This window comes from Gallus gallus, chromosome 1, assembly GCF_016699485.2.
Source record: "Gallus gallus isolate bGalGal1 chromosome 1, bGalGal1.mat.broiler.GRCg7b, whole genome shotgun sequence".
NCBI classification, from domain to species: domain Eukaryota; kingdom Metazoa; phylum Chordata; class Aves; order Galliformes; family Phasianidae; genus Gallus; species Gallus gallus.
In genome coordinates, this window is record NC_052532.1 from 137,266,424 (window position 1) to 137,282,801 (window position 16,378).

Consider the following 16,378-nt stretch of genomic DNA (forward strand, 5'->3'; position numbering starts at 1 on the left):
TAATGGAAACATTTTGCCTTACAACTATATTGTCCAAATAAAAACTCAGTTCCCTGTATGGTTAACTCACTTCCCTAGTCTAGGTCTCTCATATGGTTTCACCCTCCAGAAGTGCTTTTTGAACGAATCCATTATTTATACCAATCCACTTTCCCCTAATCTTTCTGTAATGTATCCTGTCTGTTAACTTTTAATTTGAAGATACAGTTTCTGCAAAAGATGCTATGCAAAGTGAAGATAATTTTTCCCCTATGAAAGCATGGTGGGAATTCAATCACTAGCCATTATGAAACATAAAACAAAGTTATTGATGTATTTTACCTTCTCTCAGAATCTAATGTCAGCTACAAACCAGATCTAAAACAGCCAGAAAACTATTTAAAATTGTTTGAGCAAATGTTTACTAGAATGACCAAGTGAATGAAATCAACCTCCATCAAGCAATTTACATGCACTTAGACTTTAAAATTGGAGTCACTGCTACACCACAATCAGAGAGTGATTTTGATGTATGTGTAAATAAAGAGCACATAATAAATTCAAGATAATTCGTTCATAATGAATAAATGCTTGTCTTGGCTCAGTTAAAATCACCATCACTGCTGATGCAATATCACGTCTGCTGAAGACTCAGGACAGTCCCAGCTGCTGGACTCCAGCAGATCTTGCTAAACCAGTGTCAGATGAAAGGCAGAACTGCACTTCACATTTTCCAAGACAAAAAGCAGAAGGCAATCTAAAATGGTATTTTTAATCTCAGTGTGGGGTTAAGTTTTATTACTGGTGCTCTTTTATCCCCTCATAGCATATGAAGATCACTGTTCACACAGTGTGAAGTCTCAGTACATATTTCTGAAAGAGGAACGTTGCAGTGCGCCATGCATGGTGAAGCACTAGTTCTTACACAGACTGCTGGGTGAAACCAAGGGTGTTGTTTATATGTGGTGGAGCTGCTAAGAAAATTCTCCTAAAGGATGGATTTCATCATTCCTAACTCCAGCTACTTATAAGTACTTACTTCAGCTACTCATCTCTGCTCCTCTGTAGCCAACAGAGGACCAGGCACTTCCAGAAACTTTCTACACCTATTACAGGATGGGATTAATCACCTTCTGAAAGTATGTCTTTTTTCCACTGACTAGAGTGGAAGCCTAGATGAGGAAGCAGACATGCTGCCAAAGTCAATATCTTGTCAATACTTCTTCCATTCTCTTGATGCTGGCTGCTCTGACTTATATTTTCTCTTCTCTACATCACTACTTTCCCTCAGTCACTTGCCTGGGATAGTGGAGCAAGATGGGTATTGTGGAAAGAGGGGAGGATTCCTTGGATTTGAGGAATAATATAATACAGAAAACAACACAAACACAATGGTTTTGGAACCAGCCTAAGCAAGCCTTAGTCCAGTAGGAACTTCAGACTTGTAAGAATTTGAGCATCAGCAAAAGCACTTACTTAAGAATGGCTTAAAAGGGTTACAAATTTAGGAATATCAAATACATAGACAAGAAACAAAAATTAAATATAGCATTAAAGCAGATGGGAATAGAAGTGAAACAAACGTAGATTCACTGATCAGCAGTGCTGACATTATAGGAATCCATCACATATTTCCTTACATGGATGCTCCTGATTATGATATTGATCAAAGAGGAGCAAGTTCATTTCATCACTTAAACAGAGGCAGCCGTTCAGAGCTGTATGAAAACAATAAAACAGAAATAAATAGCATGTTGCATGTTCTAAGACCTTGCGCTCCCTGGTGAAATGTGGTGTATTGACACGGATCGAGACTACTACAGCTGGCACTGTTTAGCAGTATGTACTTAACACCAAAAGCTGTTTTTATAAATCCTCTTTCACATTACAGTGACTGCACTGTTTTGTAAGACATGCATGCTGTTTATTAAAAATGCATTACAATCAAATTATAAATTTTCATGTAGTGAAGTTCTGCCTGCTGTGTCTGGAAGACTGTATCTGGCCAGCTGGGGTACTCATCTGTTTAATTCTTCAAACAGAAGATCAGAAACTGTTTGTCTTTTTTTCTGGGCATATCCCATCTCACCTTATCATCCATGCACACATGAACATTTATCCAAGATTCCTTGCCAAAACCCTTTTTATCCCGTCTCCTGCTTACTTGGGAAAGTAATCAATTTCCCTATTGTTCCACAAACACATTTAATGGGTCATAAAGTTTACTTCTGTTCTCAGCTATGTGACTGTAATGCTTTTATTACATAAACAGCATGAGAAAACAAACTGGCAGAGAAAAAAAACCAACATCCTGTTATGCCCTTAATTCTACATACTGTTTCTAAGCACAGATCTTACAGGACTACATCCCTAAAGACTTCCATTTAATAAGATGGAGGATTTAAGCTGAATTGGTAACTTAAGTCTCAAACTCTAAAAAAACAGTGCAAATCCTAAAAAATTACAGTGTTGAGAATACACTGTGCTGGTGCATGTATATATACATATTTATATATATACACACACATACAAATACACATACATGTCTATGTACATACCTGTATCTGTACAATAAAAGCTTCCAGATGCAAACTGAAGCCATTATAGTTGCCAAGAAAGCTCTCCAAATGGAAATCAAAGTCTCTCTTTCCTACACGTTCCTCCTTTGTAATAAATTTGGCATTTCCTTCTGCCAAAGACAACAGTAAACACGGTAGTTTCTTTCCTGAGTCTGATCTAGCACCATGTTGTGTCACATGGTACCAAAGGTGGGTAAGACCTGGAAAAGGTACAACAAACAGACTGGCATAGGGTCAGATGAGAGGGAAACAACCACCATAGTATGCTGCAGCTAGGTGCAATTGGTGGAATATCTGTTGGTACGCGGGAACTGGCCTGGAGTGGCAGTGTAGTATCCCGGCCTCTTTCCCCAACTCTGTGGTTCCTGTTATCAGAAATATGCGGTTAGCAGACAAGACGAACTGCCAACAGCCACTGCGCGTTTGGAGACTAAACATAAGAGATCAGGAAGATGTTAGTGCTCTATGAAAGAAGTTCTCAAGGAATAAAGCTGCTTGAATTTGCTTGAATCAGCTAATAAGATGTTGTTATATTATGAAAGAAATGCAGATATGTAAAAAAGAGCTATGCTTGAACTAATACAAGAGTCACTGTCAACCTGAGCTGTTTACCTCCATAGAAACCTCCATGCCTGCTTACAAAATGTGCTGTTAAATCACATCGCAAAATCTAGCACACATTTATGACTGAAAGTGTGGTAATAGGACTTTTCAGTTGTCGTCGTTTTAAAGGTGCTGAACAAGATAAGGATGATTGCTAATTTATTCCGTTGTTATTATTTTTACATCAAAATTAAGTGTTTTTTCCCTGAACAGTGTGAAATAGAAGCACACACAAAAAAATAATCATTATAATCACTGAAAAAGAGAAGTGCTCTTGACTTTCTTGGCAGCTTGAGTTCCAGCAAGACCTCAGTAATGAAAACGATTACCTTCACATGATCTGCATTTCCCCTGGCACTACAGCAAGGACTTCTTCCATGTACTTGTGAGGTCTACAGAATTTTAATGATATTCCTCTTTATGTAAACTTGATGCTTTAATTAGCTTAATATGTGATATGGAATCTGTCAGCAATTAGCATCTTTTATGAAAATCTGCACTAAAGCCAGTTCCTTTCAGGATGTTCGATTGGCAAGAAAAACAGGAAGCACAGTTTGTCTGAACAGAGCAGACTATCACTGATAATTTTTTGCATACATTTTACTAATTTGTGCCTACCAACACAAACCCTTCCCTACCTCTGTATCTAATTTTAAGATCTTGTTTTCTAATCAGAAATACATTGTACTGTATTGTAAGGAGATGGCAGGCAAGCAAGCAAATAAGAAAGGATACTTCATGTCATGTAATCAGCTACATTTGATTTAAGTATTGTAGTATCTTCCATCTGGACTATATGCCTTTGGAATGTAGTGACTTACAGCTATGCTCTGTTCTTTAAACCATAGCCTGTTTTGCAGGGGACAAGGGAGGAAAAAGGGAACAGCAACATGTTATGCTTTAATTTCTGCTGTTTGCTAGTTCTAAACATCCTGAATCAGTGCAAAGGCATCTTATCCCTAGTCAAAGGGAGATTTTATTCTGCTGGTGCCATAACAGAGGTAAGCATGAATGCTGAGAGCTCAAGTGAAATCATGCTAGTCAATGAGGCAGAGCCTGATTCTGCAAGTAGCAGTTCCTTTGAATTAAAGGTTATACCTTGGTCAGCACATTGAAGTCCCACTGTGGACTCTGGAATGCCAAGAACAAGGTCAAAGAAGTGCAGCATTATTGATGTTGTGTTTTAAGAACAAGCTATTGTCCATTCTGCCTAAGTGTGTTTCATTCTTTCTCAAACTCCATGTTTACATTTATTGAGTGCTGGATTTTTGCTGGACTAGCTCTGCTAACCACTACATATTTCATACTGCACTTAGCATTTCATCAACCATGAAAAAAATTAGACTTATGGAGGGCAGATCGCAAATAAATACAAATTCAAGATAAAAAGAGAAATAGATTTGTGGGGAAAACATCAATTAGTAACAGGTGTGGTTTCTTTCTTCTAATGTAACTGAACCCACTTTAATTTTCAATTAAAAAAAAACAGTGGATGATATTCAGAACAAGAAGCATAATTAAACTTTCTAGTTATTTTCTTGGTCTGTTCACTAACAAAACAGTATTTCAACAGCCAGATCCTAACTGTTATTAATAGAAAGCTGTTTTCCTTGTTCCATGCTGGGAAATGCAAACAGGCTCTTGGACCAAAAATACTGGATTTATCGCCTCTCCTTGTGCAAACGATAGAACACAGTGAGTCTTACAAGCTTGGCAGCATCTCGTCCACTTTGTTTCTTTTTATCAGCCATTTTATTTTCTGGTAAAGACAGAAGCAATGGAGAACTAAGAGGGAGGACAGCAGAAAACTGAAAGATAAAATAACCCTAAAATATTATGGTAAAGTAGCAGGAATGCTGTGGAAGACAGTAGTATTGTTATCTACCCTCTCTCTTTAGCATGCAACTTGGAATCTTGGAATTCATCCTTGTCTCCAATTTAGAAATAGAGACAACAGTTCTTAAAAAACAAATAAGCTGTTCTGTTACCAGCAAAACTAATGAGTCCTGATCCATTGCAGATTTATGTCTCACGGGTCACATCCCACTTGGAATCCTTAGTTTTCCAGGGTGGACAGCTGACACCATAGCATCAGGGGGTAACTAATTTACACTTCTTTTCTCTGCCCACCTGCATATTTTCATGAAACTTGAAGGAGCTGCACATCTCTGAGGTCTCTACCTCCCTGCTGAATTTGCCTGAAATTGGTTAACATGTTCAGAAAATTGAATGGGGAACAGAGAAAGACACAGACAAACCTCATGGCTTTATCAATCTCATTTCTTTGGGAAGCCCAGCCAGAAACAAAAGTTGCAAAGTAGAGGAGTATGTGAAAGTATACCACTTAAACTTTCAAAAAATGCAAAAAAAAAAAAACCCAAAACCAACCTTGATATTATGAAATAAGTTTGCCTACAAATAATGAAATCATGATGGGCATTACTAAGAAGGAAATAAGAAATCACAACAGACAACTTAAAAATTGTTAGTAAAATGTAAGGTGCATCAATCATTTCTTCCTCTAAGCTTAACACCACTCTTTTGATTTATACCTGTGAAGGCTCTGCATTATTAAATGAATTGTAGTTCATAATGCTTAGCTGTAATCAGTCTACTGTAAAGTACACTTTGGACATGATTTTATTCAACCAAGACAGTGCTATTTTTTGCTGAGAGCAAGGAAACTCTAAGACTTTCTACAAACCCAGTCCCATACACCTTCCTTTACCCAGATGGCCCCAAGGACTTTATATGACCTCCTCACATAAATAAAAGCAAGGGGTTTGCAAGCCAAGCTAAATATAAAAACAAACTACAAAGCAATATCATACCCTGTCTGATTTAGCAAGGGAATCTTGACAGCAAGATTCTTCTTCTCAACATGCAGATTTTGGGGAAAGTATTGTTGATTGAAACTTCTGTAGGATGAGACTGCCTCTTATGATAGAGCTGATCATTGGCACATTGATGCCCAAACTGGCACATCACATCCATTTTGCCTCCCTACCCATCCTTTTCTCTGCTACACAGTCCTGGCCAAATTCACACTCATCTGACCCTGCCCTGGGTCAACTCACTAAATCAGTTGAAATTAATTTAGTTTTTTTTAAAAAACAACAGGTTTTTATTGTCAGAAGTGATGACCCCATAACTCATCTGTTGCCCTATACAGACAGAATCATGGTCACTTCATACTTCCCAGGAGCTTCTCAGAAAATGTGAAAAAAATGACTAATATTTTGGAGCATATTGCAGCAATTTTAAGTCAACTGAAAATCTCTGCTTTTTTTGTTTTTAAGACATTGTGATACAAAAAATTAGAACAAAAAGTGACGTTGCTTACCATTTGTCTTCTGTTCTCTACCAGGTGGATGCCAACAATCCCTAGGAAAGATCCAAAGCCAAGCTAAGGTAAAGAACAAAACCAACAGAAACGTATGAGGTCAGCTTATTTGCTCAACATACCAAACCACAGCAGTGATATCTGAGCAGGTCAATCATACCACTATTTGGGGTGGGTCAGGGGAAAAGGTGAATATTATCACTGGAGATAAATCATATAATGCAACAGGGAATGACCAGAAGTCCAAATCTTCAATATTTCAAATTAAAGCTTGTAATCTAATAAAGGAAAGCCTGTAAAAATATATGCTTTTATAACCTGGCTATTGTTACCATAATCGTGTATTGTTTTACAAATTGTAAAGCAAAAATTAAGAGAAGTGGGAGGAAAGAACACTGACATTTAGCCCACACATCATTATCTTGGAAAAACATAGAGCTTCAGGCAACAGGAAAGAGTTTTCCTCAAAAAATAGATGCATTACTGCCACGCAAGTGACCCAAGTTCATAACCCTACAGTTGGGTTTGTTTGGTTTTAATCACTAAACACTATCACACAGAAAAAGTCCATGCTAAAATGCCAAAAAGACAAGTACCAGTTGCAACCATAACAGAAGAGAGGATGAAAGACAGGTGGAGTAAAGCAGCATTTGCTCTTGTCGGTGCTGCTTCAGAAGTAGGCTGGCAAGAAAATGCTGCTCTGTATTAGGGGCCTGTGAAAGTTTGGAGAGATGGAAACTCCTTGCATTCTTGTCCAACATGAGGCAAAGTGCCTACAGGGAAACCAGCCTTTCATTTCAGCTTTCTGGCATCAGGATTCCCATCAGGCTCATGTTCATTTGAATAAAAAGAAGCTCTTTTGTACCCCACAAGCAAGACTTAGCTGGCCAGAGATGTAGAAAGCCACAGCAGTGCTGGTGCCATTGGGCTTTCTCCATAGTGCTCTCTCCCTGCTTTGCCTGACTATATGATTCTCTTCCACCACCTCAGTCTGAACCCCATACTTTACACATTCCTGGCTCACCTCTTTGCTACAACTGGCACTCCTCTGCTTGGAGAAGCCCTCAACCATACCCTTAGCTCCCACACAACCACTCCATGGATGGAGCATGACCTTTCTGTTAAGGAATCTAAACCCCTTCCTGGAGCTAGGTTCAAAGTCTCTTTTCCAAGCCCAATTAAGTTTTTAAGGACTAAGTGTCCCCGCCAAGAGCTTGAGTGAGGCCTATGAACTCCTCTCCCTTTTGGACAACTGCTCACACCAGAAAGCAAATCTCCTGTAAGCACTTTAATTGCTCAAAATCACAACATGAACCCATGATTCTTCCTCGGAAAGTCAAATGTAGGAAAAGGGATTTGCTATTGTTTTGGGAAGATTTATGTGAAAGGGAGGCAGGAGTAAGAAAAGCAGAGACTAAAAGAGTGTGGAAGCGTGTCTGAGCTGACTGCTGAATAGGAGAGAGACTTGGAACCATGAGCAAGGACACTGCATCCAGGGGACAGCAACTTTGTAAATTAACACAACTACATCAAAATGACAGCTGGTTCCAACACCAATTTTTCATCTGAAGAAGAGAACCCCATGCAATCCCATTTAAGGCTTGTACAGTGGACACAGTGGAGCAATATTATTCACATGCAGAAAAAAGAACCTGTAAATAAAGAACAATAGCAATTAAATCAGAAGGCGTAGAACCACAGACAGAGATCATACCATAAAACCACAGCAGTACTGAGATTGGTTTAGTGTTATATTTGCTGCTTTTCTTTTCTGTTAGGATAATAAGCTACTTGGGTTGGGAACTCTGGGAATTAGAGTCAGTATGATGACTGGGATATTTGGACTCTGTAGTCACCTGGTTGAAAGATTCTAAAAATACAAAATTAAAAAAATACAAGCAGTAGTCACACATAAGTGATATGAAGTGTTTAAGTATAAAGAGTATTTCTAAGGAAGCAAGGTTAAAGAAGCTCCAACTTCCATCTTGGAAGTTATTTTCTTACTGTTGACTTCTATGAGCACTAGTTCTTATTTTTAATTGTAATTGACACAGTCTGACCTCCTAAACTTCTTTGAGCCCAACAATTAAATAGGGAATGTGGAATTCACTGACCGAGCTCTAACTATTTAGAAGTTTGGGATCAGTGCTATGCCACTTTTCTAAGCCCCCTCTACTGCCCGTGGAGAAGAGGAGCACCTTTTGAGGGTTATTGAGCTCTAAAAGGTCTTCCATAGTCATCTGTCAGTGCTGCACTGGAGTCAGCAATCTTGAAAAACAGGGCAGGGACAGCACAACTTCTCTGACTTGGCCAGATATCATACAAGGTTTGCAAAATATTTATACCAATTAACCACCACTCTTTCTCAGTTTGTTCAGTAAGACAGCATGTGCACAAAAAGAATTCCAGATTTTAGGAAAACCAACAATCTTTTGAAGGGAAAAGATAATAATAAAGGCTTTGTTTTCAAAACAATCTGACATACCCCAACTATTTTGATTATTAATTGTTAACTTTAAAAATTAGTAGATTGATTTATTCTTCTGAGTGAACAGACATTGTTTTCTTCCTAAAAGAAACTAAATGCTGAAATAAATTTTTCTGAGCACATGAGTTTATGGCTCACAACACAGCTTTCCAAAAGAAATTCCTTTCAAGGGAATGAATGCAGAAAATGTGGTCTTCTAAAATACTTTAATTCAATTTACAGAAGACTTTTATTAGTATTAATATATCTATTTTAGCTTAATGAAAGGAAGAGTCATTCTTTTAAGGTCTTATTCTTGGAACTACTTTTTGTTCTATTTTTAAAACATCACTCCTTATAGATCATTATCCCAAAATTATCTTTCTCAAAGACCTGTTCTCAACATTACACTAAGATGTAAGAGGACTTGCTTAGGAGGAAGAGTTCTAACTCATAAGTTATTAATAGCAATGCAAAATGTATGCTCAGTATTAAAAGATGAAATGCCCTCTTCTCTGGGCATTTCATTTCACAGAGAACAAGAACTAATGGTACCTTGCAACACATTCATAGAATCATAGAGTCACCAAGGTTGGAAAAGATGTACAAGATCATCTGGTCCAACCATCCACCCATCACCAATAGTTCTCACTAGAGCATGTCCGTCAAAGCAACGTCTAAACATTCCTTGAACACCTTCAGGGTCAGTAATTCCATCAGCTCCCTGGGCAGCCCATTCCAGCACCTGACAAGTCTTTCAGAAAAGCAGTATTTCCTAACATCCAACCTGAATCTCCCGTGGTGCAACTTGAGTCCATTCCCCCTCATCCTATCACTAGTTACATGAGAGAAGAGGCTGACCCCCAGCTCACTCCAGCCCCCGTTCAGGCTGTTATAGCACGCAATAAGGTCACCCCCGAGCCTCCTCTTCTCCAAACTGAACAATCCTAGCTCCCTCAGCTGCTCCTCATGAGGCCTGTGCTCCAGAATCCTCACCCCTCATTCAGTACCTCTTTGGTACCTACCTCTTTTCTTTTTTTACCTTGCATCCTTTTCCTCCTCTTGGCTCTCTAGGGAGAACAAATAAGGCAGAGAGACTATTTGTTGCCCTTTTTCTTTTTTTTTTTCTAAAATTCAGTTCATTCACCTAAAAAAGTTTTTCGTCTCCTAGAGTTTTCCTCTCTTTCAGATATGACCAATCACTTCTGAGATTGGAAAAAGCTGTAGGGGCTGAACCAGCAAGGCCTCCCCAGAAGACACAGAGCTAAACAGGAGCACTATAGAGTTAAACAGATGCAGCATGAGCCTCATGTCCAATGCAGGTATATGTTTAAGCAGCCTGTTTCAAAAGTAAAAACAAGACAAAGGATTTGGAAGGAGAACTTGTGCATGAGGACAGACACCAAGACTGTACAAGAGAATGTAGAACACTGATAGACTCTAGGGAGAAGCTTCCATATGCCCATCAATAGCATTTTCCCTCCACTGGACCTAGCAGAATTCTTGGCACGTAGACAGAAGAGCAGAGTGACTCTTTGCACCATCAGGGTAGTAGAAAAGGTCATTTTACTCTATCCCATGCATGTCATGCAGTCACTTGAATGCCCACATTTGTAACAAATTATTGGGAAGTCAGGCACAGGTTCCAGCATAGGCCCATGAGTTCAGCATACTGCTGTGTGGTGCAAAATTGGTCCCTCTGTGTCCCCTAAAAGCCTCCCCTTCAGGGCAATTCAGTGTTTACTCCCCTACATAATCACACACTAGAACTAGATCAAAACAAATAAGCAGCTTCCTTCTGTGAAATGCAACACAACTGATTTTTCTTTGTTTTCTTTTTATAAGTTAGAGCTTCCTGTATCCAGCTGATATAGTTATCCAGTAGGTTTCTTTACTCACAATGATGCCTGGGTAGTAGCCTCCCACAGTAACATTTTCTGTTCTTGTTGTAGCTGCCAGACCTATGGTCAGTATGAAGATGGACACCACCAGTAGAGAGACTGTGAACCAAAGTGAAGTCTTCTTCCTTTTTGCAAATTGCCCTGTAAAAAGTGGAGGGGGGGGGGGGGGGAGAAAAGAGTTTTGAATTGCAAAAATTGCAGAACAAATACAAAATAATAGACCATTTTCATCTGTTAAACTCTTCTGTTGTTAACCCACTGTTGTTCTCCCACTGATGTAAACTGCTGGCAGACAACAGAGAGATTGAAGAAATACAGAGTAGTTGTTCTTCACATCCATAAGTCAAATCCTCCAAGCCTTGAACAATGCTTACCTTTGTGGAGTTCCAATTTAAGTCCATCCTGGCAGAATATATAAATTTATATTTTAAATAAGATTAGCATATGCTTTACATACTATCACACACACACACACATACACACACACACACACAAAAAAAGTACCAAATAAATGTGGTGTTCATATTAATACTAAGGCAAGCAAAACAAACTATATCTCTGAAACATATCAGTAAGGTAACTAAACGGGTAATGACATATGGGACTACCTTTTCAAGTCATAGCTGCTCAGTGAAGTACGTTCATTGTCACTAGGATTTGGATTCAGTACTCAGAAGTGAAAACCAGCGGGCTCATTTACTGCTATCAACCTGCTTCAAGCGACTTACCTTTGTTATCATGGTGGTATATCTGAGCAGCAGGCACAGTCTGCTAACATCAGAGCACCACGCCACAGCATGGATTTATGTAAACAGCAATCAGTATGTGACACTAATGAACAAAATGCACCCAAAGGAATCAGACTGAGAGAGCCCATAGTGCCCCTTTCAGGCTCCTTTTCCTCCAAAAGGCAAGATCGTGCAGGATCACCTCTGGAGCACTGAGTCATGCAATGCTGTGCTACACCAGGCTACAACTTGGTGGCACAGACCTGCAGCGAGAGCACAGCCTGCCCACAGCACAGAAGCAGTTTATCTCTCTCTGTGGCCCACAAAGCACTCTGCACACTTGGGGTTCATCTGAGGGTGAGGCAGAGGCTAGCAGTGTGCTGAATGTTGTGGACAACAGCACAAACCAGGGGGTGGAAGGTGTGAGTGAGAAGGTATTCTTGTTTGTGTTGGACTCTGAAGGTGAGACAAGATGGTTCTGCTGCAAACCAAAGCATGGGAGATGAAGAAAGTCAAAGAGCAAGCAGAAGCCATTTGCAATGAGTCATTTCAGTTATGTGGCCAATTTAAAATCAAGTTACTCAGTTTAGAAGCCAGGCTTGCAAACTAAGGCAAATAAATTCAATGAATAAATAAATGTATTTGTAAGAAAATGTATTTATAAGAAAAATCTGTACGTTTGCTGGCATTTCTCAAGCTGAGAAAACAGACTAACAGAGTCCAGAAAGAGAAATTCAAGTAACTTTACTGAAAACAAATATCATCTACTGAGCTTATGCACATCTCTTTCATCTGCACGTATTATGTGTTCCCAATAATGATCAAGAAATAATTCACTGGACTCTCCAGTAATTCACTGGCATCACTCCTCCAGCCTGTGCCCCAGCTGTCCACCTCTGGCCATTAATCTCCCCATTAATCCACGGAGTGTCAGAGAGGACGTGGAAATTCTACATTATCAATCCATTGTTCACTAGGTGTATGGGTTTAAATAAAGCCAGTTCTGTTTCATCAAAGCCAGTTCAGAACGGAAAAGCAGACTTCACATGTATAACTCCACAAGTCAGCTATCCTTCCCACAAAGTAAAATGATTGATTCAATACATATAACATTTTTTAATATATTGAAGTGATTTATTCTTACTTGACTTCTAGTCCTCGAGCTCTTACAGCTCACACTTTCAAGTTTTTCTGACATTACTAAGGTAGCAATCTGTTCTCTGTTCCACCTCAAAGATACAGTTCTCAGGCATGCAGCTCCAGGAGTGTTAAGTAATGGATGGAAATGCAGCACACTACACAGCAAATAAAAGTATACTGTTAAACCTCAAGACTCAGAAAAAAAGGGGAAAAAAAAGGAAAAAAAAAATCAAAGAAGTCCTCCTTCAGCATATGGATTAAGGTACTTAGTTTCAGATTCCCAGACAATATCCAAACTAGTTGCTTGTTGTAACTCATAGGTACATTAATGTTGTAGTCATTTGTCCAACCTACTGTGTATCCATACAGCCTACAATAAGGGACACATAAAATATAGTGTGGCACAATAGATTTTGGATTTGATGCTTGGCTATGCTGATCATCTTTATGAAAAATAAGAAAAGTTGTTGGTGTTGAAAAGAGAAGTAGAAAAATTAATATCTTTATTATGTATGTCTGGAGACTTCTGAGTTTCCATGAAGCCTTGTCCACGCACGCACTAGAAGCTACCACTTCAGTAGCACAGCTGTTGCATGAACCAGCCCAGCTACTATAATAGGGAATTACTGTCAACTATTCTATTTACATTGCAGAAATGTTTTTCAGCAGAAAACCAATGGCATTTCCTGTTTTTCTCTCCATTTTTATAAAGTTTCATGTATCTGTCCAATGAGTCATTTTCTAACCTACAGAAAAGTATATGTGGAAAAGAGGGTGGCTTCTCCAAATCCATTCAATTCTCTTCCTATCTCCTGAGCAGTCAGTCAGGGATCTCTTTGGCAGTGATGAATTCTCCGCTAGTGTGAAAGACTCAAATCCTTCATTAATCTTCCTTATCCCTACAATAGAAATCAAGTTATAAGACAGAGAACCGTGCTGGTAGTGATGATGGGTTCCTACAGTGCACCAGAGCAAAACTCTATTCTTCTTTAGGAGAAGACTGAAATGTGATTCTTTCCACACTGATGCAAACAGACACCCTTTAATCTAGCCAATGCATTCAGGACCTGGGTTGAACCTGGCCTCCTTATTTGACAAGACATAATTCTTCTCATTCCTTCTAACCAAACACAATACACACAGGGAAACAAATCTAAAAGGACTTAAGGACTTACAAAAAAATAAAATAAATTTACACTTCTAAACTTACCATAAACCCATAAAAGGAAGTGAAGCAAAATAGATGGGAATTAACCAGCTCTGTCCACACATTTTTAGTGAAATATGAATTCAGACTCAGAAAAACTTTAAAAAGTCTTCAGAAAAAAAGACTTGAAAAAGTCGATCAGTGTTACTTTCCACACCATCATACAGCAAACCCACACTTCACTACACGGATATAAGCAACTGAAACACTGCAGAGCATGTGAGGAACAGAAAGGCTGGAAGGCAGGCTTACCCCAGAACCTTTGGACTTGCTTTCCCACCATTACCATACATGTACCTTTGCCTCAGCCTCTGCTTATGCACGAGGAGGCTCAGGGTACGTGGCAGTGATGATTTACATTCAAGAATCAATATCTTTAAAGAGATTAGAATTATCTCAAATGCAGTGATGCATACGGATGTGTAATTTTTAAGGGAACTACAGTGACACATGGGAAAAACAGAGAATAAAAGGTCTTACATCAAGGGTGCTGCCTTTGTAGAAGAGTCTCTGGCAAAGCTTTCCCAGTGAATGATCCTTCTTAAGTACACCAGATCAGTTCAAAGGGAAAAGGAAACTGCAGCATGGTTGAAGGTGAGACCAACATTCATTATTTGGAATCCTTATCCCAGCCTAACCCTCCACAGCCATGAAAATCAGACCAGAAGAAACGATGAAGTTTCATAACTATTCTGCCTTTGCAGAACCACCAGATAAATGAAAGAGCTGCTGCAGAAAGCTGAGGTACTTGATTCCTGTGCTCACCAACAAGGTCTCCCTCTCAGAGATAAGAATCAAGGAAGAGAATTACCACCTGCAGTAGATAAGGACTGAATTCGACATTACTTGAGAAAGATCCATGCATTCAAGTCCACTTGACTGACCATATCTATGGATACCAAGAGAACTGATCCTTGCTGCTCTCTATCATCTTTGAAAAGTCATGGACACCAAGGAGTTCTCAGTAACAGAAGAAAGGCAAACACACTGCCTGTCTTCAAAGGGGCCAAAACAGTGATTCAGGGAATTACAAGCTGATCAGCCTCATGTTGGTTCCCAGGAGACTGGAACCAAAAATTATGGAGCATGTCCTCTTGGAAGACATTTCTGGGCACATAAGCAAGAGGTGACTGGCAGCAGTCACAACTGACCAACTAAGCTGCCTACCATGACAAAAAGTCTGTCATTGTGGAGCAGTGAATGTCATTCACACCAAATCTGACAAAGATTTTAACACAGCATCCTGCAATGTTCTCAAAACCAAGTTGAGACATCATGGTCTGGTTAAGTAGACAAGCAAATGTTTAAAAAACTGGCTGGACGATTGACTTCAGAGAGAGTAGTTAACGTATAGTGTATACTGGAGGTCAGTAACACATGGAATACCACAGGGTTCTGTTTGGGGGATCTGTCCTTTTTACTGTAATCATTAACACCCTGGAGAAAGTGATAAGAGTGCATACTCTTCAAGCTGGCAGATGACAACAAGCTGGCAGCAAAGGTGAGCAGAAGGCTGCATTAACAAGAGCATCACCTGCAGATCAGAGAGGTAATTATGCCCCTTTATTCAGCATTTGTTGGATCACATATAATATTATATCCAATATTAGACCCCCAGTACAGGAAAGACATCAATTGTCTGTGGCAAGTTCAGCAGGAGGGCCCTGAGAAGCTGGAGGGGGCTGGAGTACTCACTGTGTAAGAAGAACCTGACAGAACAAGGCTTGTTTGGTCTGGAGAAGAGATGGCTTTTGGCAATGCCAGTAGCGGTCTTCCAATGCCTACAAAGCGGCCATCAAGAGGACAGAGTCAGGCTTTGCCTAGTGGTACACAGCAAGAGGACAAAAGTCAGTGGACATAAACTGAAACATAAGTGTTTCAGGTGAGGTATAAGGAAAAAAAAAATTAACATTAGGACAGGGAAGCACTTGAACAGGTCTCCCAAAGAGGTTTTACTGTCAACTTCCTTGGAAGTTTTGAAGATCCAACCAGAAAAGGCCCTGAGCAACCTGGTCTGACCTCACCACTGACCTTCTCTTCACCACAAGGTTGAACTGGCAGCTTCCTAAGGTACTTTCCCACCTGAGCTACCTTGATTCTATGATTTTATAATAGTCAAGACAGCTAGATTAAAGGTGGTTTGGGTATGTGTACTTTTATCTACTGTTCCAAAACTGCAGTTCTTATGTAGACATACTCTAAAGGGATGTAAAAGAATGCAAACCTTCTGAAGGGCAGTGGATCAAATGATCCTCAGCCAAGGGTTTCTGAAAACAATGAATGTCAGCTTTTATGAGACATGCCCAAGGAGCAAAGCTACTACATTTTCAAAGCAACACCTGTACTGGCAAAAGCCAATCAGATTGCATGGAGATAAAGTATATGTCCAAGCTGGTTTGTGAAGTTTTGATTATATTGTATTGATGATATC

General features: G+C 39.4%; 1 protein-coding gene across 12 annotated transcripts in view; it reads right to left on the reverse strand.

Annotated features, from left to right (window-relative positions):
• The window catches only part of TMEM255B (transmembrane protein 255B), a 63,155-nt gene that overhangs the window by 43,451 nt on the left and 3,326 nt on the right, over window positions 1-16,378 (reverse strand). For 7 of the 12 annotated variants that reach the window (XR_006932634.1, XR_006932636.1, XR_006932635.1 and 4 more), the window contains exons 2-4: window positions 10,871-11,013; window positions 6,505-6,545; window positions 2,538-2,758 (exon numbers count right to left, since the gene is read on the reverse strand). Coding sequence is in view for 8 of the 12 variants with exons in the window: in XM_025146706.3 (XP_025002474.1) it covers window positions 2,538-2,758; window positions 6,505-6,545; window positions 10,871-10,905 (297 nt within the window). In the remaining 4 variants the exon portion in view is untranslated. Of the gene's footprint in view, window positions 1-2,537; window positions 2,759-6,504; window positions 6,568-10,870; window positions 11,014-13,490; window positions 13,640-15,642; window positions 15,768-16,378 lie in introns of those variants that run through there. The other 5 variants (XM_025146707.3, XM_025146708.2, XM_046906617.1 and 2 more) reach the window with 5 other exon arrangements.